The sequence below is a fragment of the Megalops cyprinoides genome, chromosome 1, assembly GCF_013368585.1.
Source record: "Megalops cyprinoides isolate fMegCyp1 chromosome 1, fMegCyp1.pri, whole genome shotgun sequence".
Classification (NCBI taxonomy): domain Eukaryota; kingdom Metazoa; phylum Chordata; class Actinopteri; order Elopiformes; family Megalopidae; genus Megalops; species Megalops cyprinoides.
This window is the reverse complement of record NC_050583.1, coordinates 32,038,974-32,060,466: the sequence shown is the minus strand read 5'-3', so window position 1 is coordinate 32,060,466 and position 21,493 is coordinate 32,038,974. Positions and strand designations below refer to the sequence as shown.

At 37.8% G+C, this 21,493-nt stretch overlaps 3 protein-coding genes across 3 annotated transcripts in view; 2 read left to right on the top strand and 1 right to left on the bottom strand.

Annotated features, from left to right (window-relative positions):
• The first annotated feature begins 1,333 nt into the window (after window positions 1-1,333).
• LOC118793161 (phospholipase A2-like) lies at window positions 1,334-5,167 on the top strand. Its single transcript, XM_036551204.1, has 4 exons — window positions 1,334-1,449; window positions 2,525-2,693; window positions 4,359-4,465; window positions 4,921-5,167. The coding sequence occupies exons 1-4, from the start codon at window positions 1,413-1,415 to the stop codon at window positions 5,079-5,081; spliced, it is 474 nt and encodes a 157-aa protein (XP_036407097.1). The 5' UTR covers window positions 1,334-1,412; the 3' UTR covers window positions 5,082-5,167.
• A 3,221-nt stretch (window positions 5,168-8,388) lies between these two features.
• Window positions 8,389-17,033, bottom strand: LOC118773064 (bifunctional apoptosis regulator-like). The gene is made up of 7 exons (XM_036521818.1): window positions 16,728-17,033; window positions 12,101-12,299; window positions 11,784-11,953; window positions 11,513-11,657; window positions 11,113-11,289; window positions 10,378-10,577; window positions 8,389-9,175 (listed from the first exon to the last, which is right to left on the bottom strand). Exons 1-7 carry the CDS (start codon window positions 17,015-17,017, stop codon window positions 8,983-8,985), a joined length of 1,374 nt encoding a protein of 457 aa, XP_036377711.1. The 5' UTR covers window positions 17,018-17,033; the 3' UTR covers window positions 8,389-8,982.
• parn (poly(A)-specific ribonuclease (deadenylation nuclease)) overlaps window positions 17,026-21,493 on the top strand; it is a 26,891-nt gene continuing 22,423 nt past the window's right edge. Inside the window, exons 1-11 of the mRNA XM_036521807.1 lie at window positions 17,026-17,098; window positions 18,533-18,650; window positions 18,939-19,016; window positions 19,137-19,216; window positions 19,420-19,487; window positions 19,592-19,673; window positions 19,758-19,818; window positions 19,920-20,085; window positions 20,335-20,397; window positions 20,502-20,540; window positions 21,065-21,107. Of these exons, the coding sequence (XP_036377700.1) occupies window positions 18,632-18,650; window positions 18,939-19,016; window positions 19,137-19,216; window positions 19,420-19,487; window positions 19,592-19,673; window positions 19,758-19,818; window positions 19,920-20,085; window positions 20,335-20,397; window positions 20,502-20,540; window positions 21,065-21,107 (699 nt within the window). The 5' untranslated portion in view covers window positions 17,026-17,098; window positions 18,533-18,631. The remainder of the gene's footprint in view (window positions 17,099-18,532; window positions 18,651-18,938; window positions 19,017-19,136; window positions 19,217-19,419; window positions 19,488-19,591; window positions 19,674-19,757; window positions 19,819-19,919; window positions 20,086-20,334; window positions 20,398-20,501; window positions 20,541-21,064; window positions 21,108-21,493) is intronic.

Genomic DNA, 21,493 nt, shown 5'->3' with positions numbered 1-21,493 from the left:
TCTATGGTATGGGTACCCACATTATAGTTTTTATTTCTATTTTGCTTTCGGTTTCTGATTTTTTGGTATCTCTTGGTCTACCAGGTCTACCTACTTTGGTGGGCGTAAAGGTCATGTAGAGATAAATTAGAGGAACTTACCAAAATCTGTAGTCTCCATATGGAGCATGAACTTGTATGATTAGTACATTTGGAATGTTTGTAATCTCTAGATCTCTGCAACACCACATGTGTTGAGACAATGCAGACAAACTTTCTAGAAGCTTATAGTGTAATGTCACAAGAGTTTTTCAAATGCTGTTGCCTGTTGTCTAGAACAATATGAGGTTTGTCTTCTATTCACTCACAAACTGAAGGGAAGCATTTTGTGTCTTTAGCGTAGGATATATTGCATCTTCACACAGCAAAAGAGCTACAGTCAAATTCCTCAGTTTGTCAGCTTGCATTGATTTTTCAGTTACAGTCTATCTCACGTAATGCATTTCAATTCACAAACTCAATCTGACATTAAGTAGTTTAATAATCCTTAATATAGGCCTTAACAGAGCACTTTCACATAATTCACTTTAAAAGGATTTGAATTTAACCCCTCCCCCAGGGTGGTGGTTTGACAATGGAATGTCGTAGCAAAGGTATTCTGCACAGGAAGTACAGCAGTCCACACTGCCGTTTCACATCTTCAGATAAATCAGACAGAAAACCCACTCTCAGGGTTCCTCTCTCAAAGATGTGTTAAATCTACTAAAATGCGTTTTTTGAACGAAAAAAAGTTACTTGTTTGCATCTTTGATAATTTAAGGATTTTTAAAAGATGAAGGTTAATAACAAAACAACGTATATATAACGAATAACGAATATTTGTCATTGTATATGAACTAGCTGTAAATAGTTTAAAGTCCCTGGCATTTTGTACTGGCTGCGCACAGTTATTAATGATATAATATAATATAATATAATATAATATAATATAATATACATTGTGATTCTCATTGGAAAACCTTGAGCTAGTGTGGAATGTGTGAAATCTTGTAGCTGTAATACAGTTATAAAATAGTAGATATAAAACACTGTACTAAATTGGACTATACCCATGGTACACACCAAGAAAGTACACACAGAAAAGCTAGTGTTGTAACTTGATTGTTTGACAACATTGACAACATGCCTTTCACCGATCCGTCTTGAGAAAGCGCATTTTGTGCACAAGTGTCATGTTAGTTATGTCACTAGTCACTGATTTCGTAGAGGTCACAGGGCTGTTACCTGATAGGATCTACCGATTCCCTCATGAACGTGACGCTACGGAGCTTATGTACCAACTGCATGGAGAAAGAACAACAGAGCGTGTCTGCCAGCCGGGGTATTAGCCGGAGAGACTGGGTTCTTCCACGAGTGGATTGTCTGTTATATGATATGTCCGCACTGTATCTTATATTCTTGCTCTTCTCAGGTAAGCATTTGTTATCATTGTATACTTATATGTTTAGTGTAGCTTTTTTTTCTCGTAAAACTTAAATACTCTTGTGGCGCGTTGCAGTGTTTGCAAGGAACTTACGAGCGCGCAACAAATGATGAATCCACATAATGATGCATAGACTATAAACTATGTTTTTGTATTAAAGAACTGTCTACATATTTCATTTATTCTTTCTTATAAAACACAGGCATGAATGAAGCGCAAGTCTAACTACTTACTACAAACATATTTTTGTCTCAAGATGTTTGTGTAATTTGACTTATTAATGTATTCTAATGTCGACCTTTACGGTTATTAAATGTTTCTATTAAACATGCACTCACTTCTAAAACTACCACTCTAAACCTCAATTTTTTATTTAACCGGTAACTTCGGTTTTGAAGTGCATTCAGTAGTTCATGTGAGTTAATGCGTTTTAAAAGACGAAAGATACATTTACATAATGTTTACCTGAAATTACACATTTAAAAATTGTATTAGAATGACTCTGAATTCTTTACCGCTATGTAACACACAGGGTATAACAACGAGAAAATGAGGTAAAATGTTCAGTAACTGGTGCACTTTGCACATTATACGTATTCCTCCTTCTTTTGAAAAGTCCAGAATTAGAACTTCAGAATTATATTTTAGTTTAGAATATTATAATTATGTACCAATATATGTACACAGACAAACTGGCCAGTATTTTTCAGTCGTTTTCATCGATATAGGCATATATTCTAAAAATAATTTCTCTCATATTCAGCTAAAATTTCAGATTGGAGTATACCTGGCCATGCTGTCATTCCACTTCAGATTTTGCTCTGTATCACAGTTTATAACATCCCTGCAAATCTCTGGTTGCTAGGAGAGGTTCTCTTTAGTATAACAAATTTTAAACAGGGAAAATAGATACAAACCCAAGTAAATGGTCACAGTATTTCACTGACATTATGATGTTTGACACTGGATTGTATGTATTGTGTGTGTGTGTGTGTGTGTGTATTGTCTGTGTACAGTACCTGCTTTGACTGCAATGTCAGTAGAGCTGTTTTCTAACTTTCAGTGCACATGGCTGCCCTGACTCCAGAGGTGGCCACCCGGAGTAAAAGAAGCCTGCATGAGCTGGGAGGATTGATCAAGTGCAGCACAGGGAGATCTGCTTTTGCCTACATAATGTATGGCTGTTACTGTGGCCTGGGGGGTCAGGGCTGGCCCAGGGACAAAGCAGACTGGTATGTGGTGGGGGACCCAGCCCTCTTTATAAACTTTTCACAAGCATTTGACACTTGCCTCATTCTGTACGAAGCCGGACTGTGTGTGTGTGACACTGTGTGCTTTTGTAGCATGGGGTCAAGCTCGTACTATACTGTATACTTCACAACTATTTGCTGCAATCTGCTTACTGGAAATTAGTTCTCATGTTTGCAGAGCGTCTGGTTTCTCTGAATTGACTAGTGGGCTGGAATGACTCAAAAGTAGTGTAGTACATTTTTAGATGTTGAGGTGCCATTTTTGAAGGCCTCATTGGATTTTGCACTCTACACAGTTTTAAGAATTTCAACAGACACACCCAAGAGTCATACACCCTTCAGTAGAGTCAGCAGGTCTCTTGAGATGAGAAGTGTCTTTAAACCAGCAACCACTTAATCAGTAATGTTCTGTAAGAAATGGATAAACATTTGTTTAGAGTCCAAGTCCAGTTAAGGACCAAGTCCATTAATATTAGCCTGAAACTGTGCTTTGGTGTCACACGGTCCCCTTCATTCTCTCTTCCTTTGATTTACTCATGTCAACACAAAGTCTAAACCTGTTACTGGCATAGACTGGACACATTCATCACAGAAACAATAATACTCTTGATTACAAAAGAGGGACCGATTTGAACCTATTAGTTCTCATATCTTGTTTTAAACATAGCAATCTTTGAGGTGTGTGTGAGGTTCTCTTATTTTCAGTATGCAACATTGAACTTTACCTTAGCTATGTGACTGTCTGACTAATTTAAGCTGTCCCTGGTCTCCTGCTTTCTCACACAAACATCCGACAGTGAGAGGTTGCCTTCTAATGACTGGGTCTCCAGATAATGTACACCTTCTGTGATGGAGTGATTGCAGACTAGTGTGGGAGGTCCCTTTTGGCATAGAGTGCAATGAAATACAAACTGATGGCATGTAGTATTTATCTTAGCTGCCATAGATTAAATATTACTCTCTCTAAGTGGAAAAAATATTCTGAACTGGTTTAGAGGTGTCTAGATTACAGTACTTCTGTTCATTCAAAATAAATGAGTTGAAATTTATTTGTCAATGTTATAATTCAGACAGTTTAATATATGATATTACATGTAATTTAAGATTTAACTCCTGTTTTCATTAAAAAGATAACATCAACCAAAAGATGTTGCAAGGGCACTTCAGAGAAGTTCAGAATTACTGTCTTTGTAAGGCCCATGCATTCTCCTTGTAACCTGAGACTGAAGTACAACCAGATTATTAAAATATTTTTGATTCAGCACAAAAACGAAACTAACTTCCATGTAAAAAACCTGTTTGACTTGCCTCTAAATTTTTCTTGTGCAAGAGTACAATTCAACATTGACCATGTTCAAGTAATAAGTCACATGTGTTTGATGCAGGAGTCATTGGTCTTTTGCACTGTTTTTGTGTGGGGAACATTTATCTTTGCTCCATGGAATATGCATGATCAGTGTGCATGTGTTATTAAATATTTTTGGTTTTTATAATAGGGTGTTAATGTGCGCAGACACCTGCTGCCTGTACAAGCAATGGTTATTGCTGCTGTTAATTCTCAATCTAGGAAAAGCATCTTTGTGTCAGAAATATATTAGTAATTATCTAAAAAAAATCTATAATTTTTTTTTTCTTGCCCATCTTAAGGTGTTGTCACAAGCATGACTGCTGCTATGAAAAAGCTGAGGCTGCAGGTTGCCAAACGAAGATAGACAGGTACCAGTGGTCATGTGAAGGCAGGGAGACTAACTGCGGTATGTACATATTACATAATTAATTGTAAAATATGACTTAATTTCTCTATTTTATCATAGTACTGACCTTAGAGAAGATATGACAGCTTGCAGAAAATGCTCCTCTGAGTTGTAAACTGTATAATCCTTGGATAGATATCAGTAATTAATGATTTTGTGGTTCCCATTGTATTTTATGAGTTGTATACCCTAGTAATGGCTTTATCTTATAGTTGTGTAGAAGGATTGTTGCGAAACAGTTGTCACTAACCCAGATGAAGAGGTAATTTAAGCCCTGACAAACCGGCCCTCAAGTGGCAAAAATGAGTATGAGCAGTGCCAAATAGTAAATAAGTTATGTTGATAACAGTATTTCATATCAGCTGTTTTGAGCTTCATTCGCTGAAGATGTAGCTGTATTTACACCAATGGCCACAACAGGATCTAATGTTGCCCATATTCTTTTCTATTTCTAGATTCTTTGAAGGACAAATGTGAAAAAAGGATCTGCAAATGTGACAAGGAAATAGCCACATGTCTGAGAAAAGCACCCTTCACACCAAAATATGCAGTATGGCCAGATTTCCTCTGTGGAGATGACCATCCAACATGCAATTATTACTCATTCAACAAATAAACACATTTTAGACACTTAAATTATTGAGATATAATGCTCACAAATTTGTCAAATAAATCTATGTATTTCATTTCCTAAGCAGAAAATGCAACAACAAAATTCCAATTTGGGGAATGGTAATGAATATTTTGGCTTCTGACCTGAATGTGATTTTTTCTCATGTACTGTTACTTCAAGTATTACATTCATTATTCATCATTTTTCATCCATTGGTTTAGATCAAATGTAACTGCCCTAACTTAAGCCACAGAAATATGTGAAAATGAAAAATGTAATACCCCATAGCTGGTATCAAACACCTTAATATTTAGATATTCTCCACAAGTGATTATATATCATTGTCGTAATTCTTCAGGAAAACGTGAATAAATGGTTTTCAACATTCAACAACTTTTCAACATTTTTAAATTTTTTGTTCTATGAAAGGAATAGCATTCATAAAATAGGTTTAGCTATTCCATGTGTCATGTGTTTAACCAAATCCAATTAAATAATCAGGATGAATGTCTGGAGTATGAACCTAATGTGGAGAAAATATATAACAGCATCTTTAAAATCATCAGGCATTAGTTATGCTTAGATATCAAAGGAACATCAATGCAGACAGACCTCAATGCACATTTTTTGCCAGTTTCAGTAGTGCATTATCATCTCTGTGCTTTTGTACGCAGGATGAATTCACTTTTACATGATAGACTGGCTAAGGGCGATTCTGATTTCAGAAGCTTCAGCATTAGCCTTATATGTCATAAACATCAGTAAGTGACTTTTGACTTTGTATGTTTTGCATACAATGTTTTTCTGCTTATAGAGCTTAGAAAACATGTATTTCATGCCCTTTGAGGATCTGCACCAGAAAGTTAAGTCTCTCATTTGTATCTGGGGAGCCTAGCCTACACCTTCCACCTCTGCATATTCAGTTTCATATACCAGGTCATCCTCTCTCTCCCGGGCAGACAGAGCTGTAGTTCCTATTAACTTCCAGTCTTGTTTCATTTACTTTTTGCTGCATAATTTCATATACCATGACCAGCAGTTTTTGCCTCCTTCTGGGTCATCTCCTCCTGTCTCCAACTCTATAGAACTACCCCAAATCAGGCTAATTTTGCAGGACAGAAACCCTTAAGCCTTGATGCACAAGTTTTGTGTGTTTCAACAGTTGATTGTTCAATTGTTCAGCTTTTCGGTTACAACTGCAATTTCCTCCAGTTTATTATGAGGTTGCACATCTCTGAAGGGTACAGTATACACTAGGCCCTGTTCTTAGAAATCATCCCTTGGGGCTCTGAAGAATCTGAAGAAGTTGGCAAACAGCACTGCTACACCAACACAAACCTGGACTTTCCTATTTTACAGGCTTAGAACTTGCCTCTGGTTTGAAGATGGTTCAGACAGCATTCCTCTGCCTTGATAACAAGAATATCATTTTTGGAAAATAGTGCCAGTGTTGACAGACTGAATGGTTCAGCGTCCTGGGAGAGGATTGTGCTTGTTATGGGAAACAAGAGACAAAGCATTTACACTTGTAAGAGGATGATCACTTCTAAGAGAAGAGTTTCAGTGTATGAGGGTGGTGAGTGTGAGTGTGCGTGTGTGGGCATCTCTGCATCAGTGTGTCCTACTCATAAGGCAGGCCCTCCAGACGGTGCAGACAGCAGGACTTCAAATGGCAGTGCTACATATATACTACTAACACATTTCAGCTATTAACTATCATTACTTCATATGACCAATATTCTTGTTGCAGTGCATGTCACAGAAAGTTTCACTTCCTTAAGCTCAGCCAGCACCTTCTGCCAGTGTGGGCATTTCCCAGCTTCGCTCTCACTCACCTCTTGTCTCCTAAAGTTTTCCAAGGTTGCAGTCCTTATTACTGGTTCTCAGCTAATTAACGCTTAATGTGGTACAAAACCTGTTTCAGCAACCTCTTAAGAGCAGGTTTGTGAGGATAGATACAAGTCCTCTTGTTTCAAAGCTGTGCGTCTAGCTGTCAAAGACAGCAGAGAGCTCACTCAAATTGTGTTGTGGTTGGTCCTCAGATGGGTGTAGATGCTATTGATGGAATGCTTCTGAGATACATTGCTGTCCTACATACATAGCATGTTCAACAGACCATTATAGTAACATGTACATTTCTCAAAGGATATAATCCTCAAAATTAATAATTTGTCTTTTCCCAGTTAGTTTTTGATTTATGGCACTACATGTTAAAATAGCCAGATCAAGCATCTGAGGAACATATCTGATATTCACCGTGCTTTGAATAATGTTTTGCATTTCTGTGCAGATACTGAGACTACACTGTGTGTTACTGTATTCATAAGTGCTCTGCTGAAGTTAGAGTAACTAACTACAATGACATAATTCATTCAGTGTCTTTGCCTGTTGCCTCATTTGCATATTCCAATACAAAATGTCAAAGCAGTCATATTTTCAAGAATCTCAACAAAATGTCATCTGAAAAATCAAAACAATACAGCATCAGTTCCCATCTCAGAGATGTATTAATACATGCCATATGACATGCCAAATGTTACATAAGGGCACATTTTTTAAGAATGTGAAATACATGGGAACAATGCAGTTCATTTGAAAAAGAAATGCTATAGTGGGTAAACCTCTTGTTTTTTACTTTAAAGGCAGGGAACATATATTTCCTTCTTGCCCAATTTTTTCACTTTACAGTGGATCAATGTGTTCTCAAGTTGTTGCCATTTATGAAAAAATCCTGTCTACGTGGAATGTGCATTACTCTACTTAACACCTGAGACATCAGCTTTATTGCAAACCCTTGTGGCTTTTATGCACCCCTCCCACCCCCACCCCATGAAATTCCCCCAATTCCCCATTGTAGTGAAAATCCATGTCACATTAGCTTATAATTAATACATCCTTTAGTTTGTGCCCTTGACGGCTAATATTTTATTCCATCTCTGAGCACAAATTCTGAACGTCTGAGCTGCAATCTCACAATTGATTAGCAACGTTTTTCTTAAAAAAATTACGTTTTTATTTTTCCCTAAATCTTATTCATTCTTGAAAACCAAAGTACACAGGTGCATGAATAAGTCACAGTTATATCAGTATTTAAGTGCAAATATAATCAAATGTAAAAATAAAGACATTTAAATTAAAAGAACTTTAACATTTCTGAGATTAACAGTATACCTCTGATCCTTCCCTTGAACAATTTCACAAGAAAATGGGAATTTCAACTTTTGGTAAACATATTCAGGGCCATAAAAACAAAATATATGACAGCCCTTTATACTGAACATTTGAATTAATGAAACACTATAAATGAAAAGGAAAGAAAACATTTAAAAGCCCACATATTTTATGGTTCTCTAAAAAAACAACAGAAGATATTGCATGGAAGATTGCATGGAACACAATGATGAGCCATCACCCTTTTGTTACTTATTGCAGTTAGTTTTGCACACAGACTAAGAAAACTGGTGTTCAAAGTCATTCTAACACTTATTTTAAGCACTGCAGGCAAATCTGTACCCTCATAATGTATAATATGCCTTCCCTTAAAATAATGACTATTGTTCACAAAAGAAATCCAAACCAAGAGTTCAAACAGTAGTCTTACTTGTCCTAGGTGCTAGTAAACGTTTCCAGCAAGAGTTTACAGTCTTAGTGGCCACCCAACAACTCTGATTTTATAAGGTTACAAGGAGCAACAAAATCAATTTTTCTTTTAAATATTAATTTTAAAAGCTGCCATTGTATGTCACATGTTGAAGCTAGTTAATGAAAACCTGTTATTTGTTGTTCTCTGCTAATGTGGCACAGGTAGAAATATCAAGTATAAGTTTTGGATATTGATGAAGATTTCACATTGTGTTGCTCTTCTTACAACCTTACCACAACACCTCTGAGATTTACAGTCCTATTATGGCACTTGAGTTTCTGGACGAAGCACTTGCTGAACCACAAGGTCAATGTTTATGATTGGGTTGAAGTATAAGGCCCAGTAAAACAAGCAGTTGCAGACAAACTGAGGAATCACTGGCCAGAAGATGACAACGGCAAAACCTTGTGTTGACACTTTCCAAAAATGGCTCCACATCCTCTGAGGAAGGGTCCTAGGATGAAAAACAGAGCATAATACATAGTAATAAGTTAATATCAATATCAAAAGGTTACAATTATATTGTTTGCTTGATGCATCAGGTCCATTGATGAAATATTCAAGGTTTCAGCCAGGATACATTTTCATCCATCACAATAACAGACAACTGACACAAAAATCTTTACTTATGAAATTTTGTCCATCATCAAGTAAACTATCCCCTAAATTGACATGCTTTACAAGGAACATTTCAGGCTATTCTCATAACATTCACTGAACTTTGCGATGAGTCCCGTGAGTGATAGCTACAGCACTAAACGGATAAATAATAATTTCACAACAATAAGTTAAATGAATTCAAAGCATTATTTCAGAATTTTAAGTTACAAAATGCATGTTTATCATCAATACTTCACTACTGAAGAAACATTTAAAATACCAGGTAATTACTTATGCATCCTTTGTTTAAAAAAAACTGGTGTCTCAAGTAATTAACAAGAACATTTCAGCTTTGAGCCAAAGACATTTCATAAATTAAATCGAGGTAAAAAAAAAGGGATTGTTCTTCTGTATTGTTTATCAGTTGAAGAGCTGACTGCGGATGGAAACATCTCTGGTGCATGTTGAAGTTAGACAAGTGGCAGTTTTATACACACTGCAAAAAAATAGCCCTTCAAAAATAAGAAATAAAATAATTAATACAAAGTGTTTTTTGCTAGTAATAAGTGAAAAAATTTGCCAATGGAACTAGTGGAAATATACTTGTTAAGATTTCTTGAAAGGGATCTTAAAATTAGGTGGAAAAAAACTAATTTTGACCCATTTTTAACTGGTATTAGGAAGTGTTTTTGTGTCATGCAGTTTAAAAACCTTCTGACTTGTCAAAAAGGCTTGCTTAATTTGATATACCACTCAAAGTAAGATATTTTCAAGACAGTTTCACCAAACAAGATATTCAAGATGAACCGTCTAAAAACAAGTCCTTGTAGCTCAAGGAAATTTTGCTTGTTTGGTGACTGTGTCTTATATTAAGTGTAAAGAGATATTTTGACTTGAAAAGAGACAAATATGCTTGGTGAGATTTGGATTTTTTGCAGTGCAGGCCAGTTCAAATGTCAGCTGGCTTGTGAACATGCCAAAGTGACATACTAAAAAATGTGGCACTTTAAGCAGGTGTCTCTGTATTTGATTTGATAAACAGACAAGGAGCAGTACCTGAGCTCTGATCGGGCCCACAGCCTCCAGAGTGTACAGCCCTCCAGCACCGACAGAAGCATGGCATTGACGATGATGAAACGGGATGTCCAGTAGTGAACAGCCAGCCAGTCCCAGGCAAACTCAGCAATCAGCTGATATGGCAAGAGCACGTATTTCACCAGGAACTCCGTCCACTGCTTCCAGCTAGGGTTAGTGGGCTGTGGGTATTGACAAATTAAAACAACTTTTTGGTAATGACTGCCTCTTAAAATATACTCTTAAATATACACAAGTCATGCTCAACAGGTGGAGGTGTAATTTGCTGGGGCTGCAAGCTTTGTGCTTCACAAAAAATCCTACAGGGCCACAAGACAAAGCTTTGTCAACTATAACAACAACACATGAAAACCTTTCATTTACATTTACATTTATTCATTTAGCAGACGCTTTTATCCAAAGCGACTTACATAGGTTACAGTTCTTTACAATGTTATCCATTTATACAGCTGGATATTTACTGAAGCAATTGTGGGTTAAGAACCTTGTCCAAGGGTACAGCAGCAGTGTCCCAGTGGGGATCGAACCGGCAACCTTTCGGTTACGAGTCCTGCTCCTTAACCACTATGCTACACTGCTGCACCCATTTCGTTTAAGATGAATATGTAACAGATACAACTACTCAGCCACACACATTGATTGAGTGAACTTAATTACTTGGTTAATTCACATTGTCTATTGCTAAGTGACCCTTACTTGAGCTTTGGTCAGAATGTCATCTTCCTCTTGCTCTGTCCTCTGCACAGGACAGCAAGTGTGCATGAAAGGCAGGAATGAGTCAGTGTAATCAAACAGGTAGAGGTACAGAATGGTAAGGCGTGGAGAGCTCTTCAGGGCGTATAACAGGAACAGAGATTTGCCTGCATTCACTGCCTAAAACAAGAACAAAATGCATTAACGTTGTATGCCAATTTTATTGCTATAGTATTTCCCATCAGTCCAACCACACAGAGCATGGCATTCAATGTAATGGCATTAAAATAAGGGAAAATGTAACACACAGAATACCAGGAGGTGGCATGCCAATCTATCGCTAATATATCTGTTGGCCATTTGTCCATAACAGGGAACTTAATCACTGGCACCTATGCTGTACCTTATATTCCCAAAGATTTTGAGGTGGTTTTACTCCCAGGGCCTTCACACGCTCCAGCTCTGCCAGCACAGCCTTCCGGTGAGTGTGGTTCTCAATGCTGTATGGATGTCTAGAGAGCTCTTCATCTCCCAACATGATCAAAAGTCTGCCAATTTCAAGTAATATTAACATGGAGGCCTGAAGCTGTGATTAAATACTACATAACTAAATAATAATACATTTGAGGCTCTTATGATGTGATTATATTCCATTTTAAAAGGAAAATGAATACCTTCCATTGACTTTCTCTCTTAAGAAGTGTTCCTTATAAAGAGAGGCCCAGGGTCCTAGGTTCTCCAGCCAAATGATGACCTCATCTGAAGTCCATTTTGTTACAGGTTTATGAACTAGAAGATCATGCTCTGCTTCCCGGCTGCTCCAGTGATACACCAGCAGCATAACCTGCCAGCACAAGAGAAGAGATTTTGAGTCTGATGGGCCTTCTGGAGATAGACTGCTGATGACATGATACTGGACAACCAGTTAGCAGACGACTTCGCAAAATAAAATGAAAAAGATGGAGAGGTGTTCTGAGAAACTGGTACTTACTGCCACACAGTTGAGCGCAGTGAGAACTCCAGAAAAGAATCCTCCTCCTCGGCGCTGGCCAACTGGCGTCGTTCCTCGGGAGGCCTGCTCATCCCCATGCCTCTGGAAGGCAAGGAGACTGTGAGCTATTTTGGGGTTGGCCTGGATCTCCTCTTGCCTCCTCTGCACCACATCAGAGAACAGCTTCTCAACAGCATCCCTGTGAACATGAAAACAGATGGACACAATGTGAGACCTTTGGCCCCAAGATGGCGGTCAGGAGTGAGTAGCCAAGCATCACTCCAATTAGACTGGAAATCAATGATCAGGAAGCCCTTTAAAAGCCTATACTAATAGGCTATTAATACCTCCAGGACCAATTATATTCAATTTTATTTGTATAGTGCTTTTTACAACACAAGTTGTCACAAAGCAGCTTTACGTTGATCCCAGGCCTGAGACCCCCTGAGAGCAAGCCTCAGGCAACGATGGCAAGGAAAAACTCCCCAATTAACAGGAAGAAACCTTGAGCAGAAACCTTGAACCTTGGCCAGCACTGGGGCGATAGAATTAGAGAATTAACATCTTGCACTTCCGGTGCCTCTTTTGCTCTGTGTGAGGGGTGTGAACCAAAACAGACATGACCTTGTCAACTTATTTTTTTAAATATTAGTTTCACTTTTCCCTATGTGGGAGGATTTCAAAAGTCTCTTTCCACTTTCTAAACAGGCAATGATTGTTTCCCTCATTTATGTGGGTAAACAGGCTCTATTCTGCTGGTTGAGGCTGGTTGATATCATTACATTACATCTATTTAACAGATTCTCTTACCCAGGGTGACTACCAGAAGAACAGAAGAGGTGTATAATAATATAATTATTAACATATGACATACTAAGTAAATTAATTAATTAAAGAGCTATGTTATCATACAGGATAGGCACATTATGTTGAGAAATATTCAAGAAGTTGATCAATTATTTAAGCAAGTAAACTGTTAAAGTAACTTTCATTCTGTAAGAATGGGAAGTCTGAAACGGTGACACTAAATGCACATGTAATGTGACTCCTTCCCATTTACATGGTTTCTAGAAGGCATGAAGCACCCAGGAGTGACCTTGAGAAAGCAAATCAAAGAAACTGCCCACTTCAACATGTCTAACATGATTGAGGAAGTAACACAAGGTTTGCAGAGGTGGAAAGACAACAACATTTTTCTGTGGGGATAGAACTTACCCAATAAAAATAAATATACTACCACACATAATAAATCGTATCAACGCTATCCCTCTCCCCTTTAACAGGAGTGGTTTAAAATACATATTTTTTCTCTCTATTTAATATGTTCCTGTGATTTAAAAAAGCCTACCAGAATTAGCTGTCTTAAATTAACCTTGGATGGGGAACCTTGGAAGGGAGGCTTCCGGCTTACAGATATTCCCAAGTATTATACCTGTACACTGCATTCTATGCAAGATGTGTCCACAGATGGAATAGTAAGATAGATAACACAATAATTTCTCTTTATGGGAAAATGACATTCTGTAATGAACACCTGTAACGTGTGCTAAAAGGCTCTGCGGTTTAGCCCAAAATATTGGAAATTAATAATAAAAATCCCATCATGCAGTTTTCACATGAGATAACTTCACTTGGTCTCAAATGATTAAAATCACCCCAAGCACCACTGTAGTTCAATGGTGACATTTTATGCAATGGTAAACCACTAAAAAAACTATTATTTGGTGTCTACAGGCATTTTCATAATTGAAAACTTATTTGTAGACAGTAATAAGAACATTTCAACAACTTAAAGATGCATTTAATTTACTAGACAGAGATTATTTACTTATTTACAGGTTAGGTCACATTTTAATAAATGCCTGGGTGGTCACCTCTCCAAAAATTACAGAAATTGACAAGAAACAAATGGGAACCATCACAGCAAGTAAAAGCTTCACATATGGACAGCAAATTGTATAAAATTCTTAACACATGTAAATCAAATATACGCCATGCAGTGCAATTTACTTGGGTCAGAGGAAAACATCTTAACTTTGGATCGTGTAAGAATATTTGGAAAATATGCACAAAGTTTCTAATCCAGTTTGGAATAAAATTATTCACTTAATGATTATTTACAGAGTGCATCTTACCGATAGGAAATTAAAATCAATGCAAACCACAGACCTGGATTTATGGTGGCACTGTAAGAAAGAAATGAGCAGAGTCTTGATGGAGCTAGTGACACTATTATTCCCATACATATTTGTTACACAGGGTCGAACATTATACATTGTCCCTGATTGCCAAAGGCTAATAAAAACATGTGGTGGGAAAGTAAAACTAGCAAATGACAATTCAGAGCAAATTTAGCATTTCAGTTAGCAAAATCCATTTTCTGTGCACCCGCCATCAGGCAAGCACATCATCAGTTGCGTGTTATTGTGTATAAAAATGAGTCCTGTAACCAACCAAATCTGACTAGCTACCTGTGACAATGAAAGCGGACTATACTGGCCGCCTGGTGTCAGAGTACTCTGCAGCACACAGCTTTTTCTGCCCTTTGCACTTTTCATCGTCGTTTACAGGGTCATCCTCCTTTCTCTATACAAGAGAAAGAAAAAAAAAACTTACTCTGTTAATTTTTACACAATAAAAAGTGAAAGTTTTAATCCAGCGACTATTGCATTGCAGGACTTTTTTTTTTTGACTTTGAGGTCAGCTGACTAACAGAAGGTTATACGGCTAACAAACTGCCTCATTGGTTTTAGGTTCAATAACAATTGTTTTGAGAAGGGGTAGTACAAGTAGCTACAGAAAACAGAACCTAGAAAGTCACATAAATCCCGGAACAGGTCCAATGAATCTTTGAATGGGGTGAATAAATCAGAAGGCAAAAACACAGGTGATAAAAATTATGATGTCATTTTTTGCAAGCTTTACATTACAGTTAAACTATGCCAAATCTGTGCAAGTAGAAGTATACTTTGGGCAAGTGAGAAAAAAGTAAGCAGAAGTAGATTTTTTATTGGGCAAGTGAGAAAAACCTATATGCTGAACCCTGAATGAATGACTGAACTTTTTCACTCTCATTTTTCAAGAATAAATAGCTAACGAAACAACTGAACATTGTCCTTATCTTATTAATTTTCTTACCCAATCTATTGTTTTCAAAGAAGATTTAAGCTGTGAAGGGAATGGGGTCATAATGCATGATGGCAGTGCTGAACAAACTAAAAGGTCTGCATGGGCCTGAAACCAAAACCCCAAACCAAACCCACCCCATGCACTTTAATACCCAAACCAAACCTGGCCTGAAGATAATTTCGCTCACGCGAAAATGCTAGTAACCACCAAACTGACTAATTATAATGGTAATAATGACACAGTAATAATAGTAATAATGAAATCAAATTATATCACATTCAGCAGCTGACATACATCAAATACAGCAGTGCACTCAGTGAATAAAGGTATCCATACAAAAATAAATAAATCTCATCGTATGAAACGTTCAGCAGCTCAATAAATGTATACAACACATTCCATGTTTGTTGGGAAAACAGTACACCATACAGTCAATTAAGTCTGTACAAGTACACTAATAAAAATGGGAAAATTCCACTCAACAATTCAACACCAACAGGCCTTTTAGTAGGGTGACAATACGTCCTCTTTTTCACGGACATGTCCTCTTTGTGGGACCTAAAAAATGCGTCTGAAAAAGAGGACATGTCCAGGAAAAAGAGGACGTATGGTCACCCTACCTTTAGGGAAAATGGAGGGCACTTAATAAAATCAATTTTTCCTGTCTAAATAAGTAGATAAATAAATCCCACTCAAGATCAATATGTTCGGTAGCCTTAGACATATTAATTCCCTTTGCATATGTCATCCATTGAAAATATGATTTTAGCCCAGATGTTAGACTGCAGTGCATTCAAAACATGAAATCCAGAAACACTGAGCCTGACTCAACCCAAGCTACAATACTGTAACACAAGTCCCAAAATTAATCTAACCAGACAGGTTTTCGTCAGGCACTGTCAGGTTTTGGCCAGCTTGTGGGGCTTTATAGGAAACGCTTCAAGGGAGTGCTGGTAGCACAATCATATCCAAAGATATTCCAAGCAACTTTTGCGATTAAAGGGCAGTGTTTGTCACTGTGACTCCACTATGCCAGTGGGTCCTCCTCTCCCTTGACCACTGTGTTGCTTGTTCCATATGGGCCTGGTTAGGGATGGACTGGTAAAAAAAAAGGTGGGTAAACTCTGGAGGCCAAGCAACTGAGGCGACAGCGCAGTTTGATGAAATTCACTTGCTACCCTGAAATAAGGTAAAGCATTCTGGTATAGCGAGCTCATTTTCTTTTCGCACCTCCAATGTTGCAGTTGTAAAACAACAACAGGTCTAACAGTTAATCCTTCCCCTACATTTTCAGTTTTAAGGAAGTTAATAACAGAATGAAACAAACATTCACTACAACACAAAAGGCAGGAGCTACAAATTATAGCTTCAATTGTGTATGGGGAGTGACATGGGCAGTGGCAATGTGGTGGAGGCAGAGGTGGGGGGGAAAGGGTTGGAAATTAAAGTTCTTGCCTTTTTTTTTTTTTCAAGCAGTGTTATATGTAGATTGTCTTACCTCAACAGAATGTTGACTTTGGGAAAACCCTCCCACTTCTCTCTGCATTCTGGACATTCATTCTTCTTGGAGGATTCCCACCAGAGGGCAAGGCAATGTCGGCAAAAACTGTGTCCACAGTTCAGTGTTGTGGGGTTGACGAGAGTGTCGTAACAGCAATGACAAGCGAACTCATGTTCAGAGATCAGATTGCTGGAAGCCTTGGGGCAAGGGTCAACATTTGATTGACAGTCATCTGAAAATGGTCCGAGATCAGTGTCAACATCCCCCTTCATTTGAGAACTTGTCATTAGGTCTCCAGATGGACAAATTCCTTACTCATGAAGTCTGTTAAGGAAGATACAGAAAACAAATATATTCATGCAGTTAAGGTGCATTCCATTGCTTGCTCTTGGGGGGAATTTAAGCAATAACTTTATCTTACTGTAAACTTTGCTGGCTAGCTGGTTTGTGTGCACAACTGATACTGTTGACTCCCATGGCTGACTTATCAAAAACTGCTGTAGTGCACATGATTTGACAACCACTAAATATAAATAAGACACACGCAATACAGTAAAATATATTTAGAACAAGCATGCTATGTCAAGAAGGGAAAGGAAGTAGTGTCAAGTAACGTTAGCTAGCTAACTAATTTAGCTACCGCTAGATCTTTCGAAATCATCCGTGATGAAAAGTTCACTTGTCAGCTAAACACAGAAAAAATATTGTAAAATAAAAATCTTCAGTTGAAATCTAACTTATGAACCTCGGATAACAGTTCCTTTGATGGTTTATGACACTCTGGTTCAGTATCTAGTAATCTTTAGCATTATAGATTTACTAGGTAGCTATGCTACTTTTGCTACAAGGAAAGTTAAATGAACAAAACTGTCAACACTGGTGGGAACATTTAACAGGGGTGTAGCTATGAACAGGAAGTAGCTAAATGAGCATTCAATCGTTAATTAACATTAAAATAGCTAACGTTACCTATCAGACGACCTACAACGACGTAAAACAGCAAGGAACCTAGTCACCACAATACCTACACCTGGCTAAATCCAAACGTCTAAGTTAGCCTTCTGGCTACTACTATAGCTTACAGCTGGCTAGCTAATGCTAACTATATCTGAGCGAAAATGCAAACACGGGCCGCCGTCACCTAGCTAGCTAATTAGCTACCTTACATGTACATAGCCACTGATGTGAAGGTAGATTGTGTGCAAAGCAGCTGGTGAGCTACGATACTTTAAAGTTTCTTGTTTTCTTACCCCAGGTGAATTGCTGCAGTTGCGTAGTTTACAGGTTACATTACTGCTGGTAAAGATGCTGTCATGGGCTCATGTAGAGGTAGCCAGATAATAAAATTACATATCTAGTTAGAGCAGCAGTTCCAATTCTTTCAGAAACGCCGTTAAAGTAGAGAACATGAACCTAAAGACAATTCACGCAGGGCTAATAGCACTTGTCAGTGACCAACCGGTGAGCGTAAAGGCTATCGCCTGCTTGTGTTTCATTGGTTATCATTCCTCTTGCACTATGCTTGCTCGCATTTGATTCGTTAACATTGCAAGCAATCAAAAACATCCCAAGTCATTTGTTTTCGTGTGTCAATGCAAACTGTGTCACTGTAAACTAGTGTCTGTAGCATTTAAATTTAACGCTTGTCAACACATTTTTATAACTACAGCCTAGTGCAGGATCGGTATGCTCCAGGATACTGCAAACAATACACTTTATAGATCATTCAAGCGAACTAATCAGTTATTTGTTTTTACCTAGCTAATGTTATGAACAATGGTTGTCACATATCCCCGCCTCAGAAAACCACGTGCTTCAAATTGAGCTCCGGAAGTGTTTGGTAAAAAGGTTAAAGGATCGGGGAACCGCAGAATTGTACGTCTGTTTGTGATTCTGCAGGAATGGAGGTAACAAGAAAAAGTAAGTGTGTCGCTGCAAGCAAGTCATTTTTGCACATGCCACTTTTGGATAACATCGTGTAGCTAACTAATGCAGTTATGTGTAGCTAGTTAGGAAATTGATCTTGCAAGCTGCCACTTGCTAATGAAAATCATACAGCTATCTAGTCCAACTAGCTGGAGTTATTTGTTGTAGACTATCATTGTGTTGCTATTCATCAAAGGTTGCCCCAGCTTTGTGGAAAGTCGGCACATGGTTGCCAGGTAGTAAAATCATACACGTTGATTGTGAGTCCGAATTTCGTTGCAGATTTTAAGGAGAGTTTAAACACCATATATAGCGCAATAGAGGAAGCGGATTTCCTTGCGATAGATGGAGAATTTTCAGGTAAGCCTTTTACTTAAAATGGGTTATTTTATGTTTGTTTCTTACCATCGTCGATATGCATTGAAAAAAATAAACGTCAAATTTCATTAGGAAATGTCACAATTTTCAAAATTCTTCAAGGTATTAGCGATGGACCTTCCGTCAGTGCGTTAACCAACGGGTTGGATACACCAGAAGAACGGTATCAAAAGCTGAAAAAGGTAGCAGTCTATACCTAAATAAGCTAACGTTATCTTGGACACCCGCTAATTGTCTCGCTAGGTACCGTAGTTGGCTAAACACAGAGCTGTATACTGACCGTCATTAAACACGAGTAATATTTCATCATAAATGGCTTGCTTTGTACATGCCTTTCTCATGAAGTTTTAGAAATATTCTGTTTCACTTTTGTGTCTTCCCAAAGCATTCCATGGACTTCCTGCTTTTTCAGTTTGGTCTCTGTACATTTAAATATGAGCAACTGGAATCCAAGTGAGTTAGCCCTTAAATACGTTTAAACCGCTATGAAAGTGTATACATCTCCAGTTCTCCTGCATTAATCGTAACCCTGGGTTGACTTGTCCGTCTTTTCACAGGTATGTCATGAAGTCTTTTAATTTCTACATATTTCCAAAGCCATTTAATCGGAGTTCACCAGACATCAAATTCATCTGTCAGGTAACTTTTTAAATTATTTACATTAAGGGTGGTGTTGGCAAATTTAGGGGAGGAGAGCAATTATGGATTGTGCTCTTATTTCAGAGTTCCAGTATAGACTTTCTGGCAAATCAGGGATTTGACTTCAACAAAGTGTTCCGAAACGGTAAGTGTGGCAGTTTTTCCTAAGTGGATGGGCCTACATGATGCAGTAACTATTGCGGGTGAACCTGCTGTACCTTCACAACTACATGTGTTGTGCGGCAGGGATTCCATACCTGAATCAGGAGGAGGAGAGTCAGCTGAGGGAACAGTTAGAGGAGAAGAGGTCTCAGTCCAATGGTGCTTCAACGCTGTCTTTCATCTCGCCCAGCTCCTGCAAGGGGCCAGTTAGCGTGCCAGACGAGCACAAGAACTTCATCAATAAAGTGGTGTAAGTATTTAATTGTTGAGCAGTAGGTCAGGTTTTTAGTCAGTACTCATAATTTATTGTACTAAGCTAAACACAGTTCCTTAGCATTTAAAATGTATGTAAGAAGGTCTCACTGGTATTAAGTAGTATTAAATTGGCCTTGAATGTGTCCAAATCTTGTTTTTAGTATGAAAGAAAGGACACATTCAGATTAAGGTTGTTTAAAAATGTTTTAACACAATATGACTGTTACTACTGTTTGTTTTACAGAGAAAAAGTAGAGGCTTTGCTGGAAAGCTCAGAAAAAAGTGTGGAACTAGAGCCTTGCACTGGGTAATTCTTATTATGTTTTATATGTTTTTTTTTTACCAAATATGTTTATCATATAGCATCATTTGAGCATTTCAGTGTAAAACCTCAGTTCATTCATGTTCTAGGTTTCAGAGGAAGCTCATCTACCAGACCCTGAATTGGAAGTAAGTATGGTATTTACATTTAACAGCTTGTAGACTGTAATGCTATTATGGGATGCGTGCTTAGTTGTCACACAAAGCTTCAGTTCAATAGTATATCTGAAATGTTTCACAGTTGTTGCCTAAAGGATTGCACGACAGTCAGGCATTGATTAAAAAAATATATTCTTTGATGTTTAAGAAGGTGTTACGATCACAAAGACCCAGACAAGGTGTCTCAGCTTAATCAAAGGTAAATATGCAAAACTTCCTAAGACTGCAGTCTGTCTTGGGATTGTCAAACCAGAATGTATGGAGGCTTCAGGACAAATTCTTTGTGCAGATATTTTGATTGTGTTTCTCTTTATGGTACGTAATGCTATGTGCTTACCTGAGGTGATGAACAGAAATCCAGATAATGGCAATGAATCTTTCTCCTAAAACCAGAACTGAAATGGCCTATTAATGTGGTGTAAGGTTGAAATTTGTTGTACATGGTTGTATAGTATTGTTTCAGAAATAGTTAGGCATGTTTTTCTCTGCTTTAGATATCCCAAGGGACTTCATGTGGAAACCATGGAAACTGAGAAGGTAAACTTACTGTGCCTGTGTTCATAACCTTGATGACAACTGTACCCATACTGAATGTGTTTGTATTGCTTTTGAAATGTGCACTGACCTTTCAACGCTTGTATAGTGTTTCTTTATGCTAGTAATGTACTTGTGCATAGAGATTTACACTGACTGAATTCACCATCATTCTCTTGGATTTGAATGCAGCATTTCTCTAAATGTGAACACTTCAGCTGTTTGCCAGAAAAATACATTAACTGGGACTGATTCAGTGTTACTTGTTTGATTTTTTTATTTGTGTATCCATTTGAGGAGTAAATAGGAAAATCATAACCCACACCATTTTGATTTTTAATTAGATGTTTATTTGCTACTCTGAACTCGCTATCTGTAATGTGATAATG

Bases quoted from the DNA above. Each gene is read 5' to 3' on its own strand.
- LOC118793161 (XM_036551204.1), top strand. From the start codon at position 1,413: ATGTCCGCACTGTATCTTATATTCTTGCTCTTCTCAG. The intron at 1,450-2,524 runs GTAAGCATTTGT...TCTAACTTTCAG, and splicing joins TATATTCTTGCTCTTCTCAG to TGCACATGGCTGCCCTGACT. The intron at 2,694-4,358 runs GTATGTGGTGGG...GCCCATCTTAAG, and splicing joins CCCAGGGACAAAGCAGACTG to GTGTTGTCACAAGCATGACT.
- LOC118773064 (XM_036521818.1), bottom strand. From the start codon at position 17,017: ATGACAAGTTCTCAAATGAAGGGGGATGTTGACACTGATCTCGGACCA. The intron at 12,300-16,727 runs GTAAGACAATCT...TCATGTTCACAG, and splicing joins AAAGTCAACATTCTGTTGAG to GGATGCTGTTGAGAAGCTGT. The intron at 11,658-11,783 runs GTATTCATTTTC...TGAAATTGGCAG, and splicing joins AGAGAGAAAGTCAATGGAAG to ACTTTTGATCATGTTGGGAG.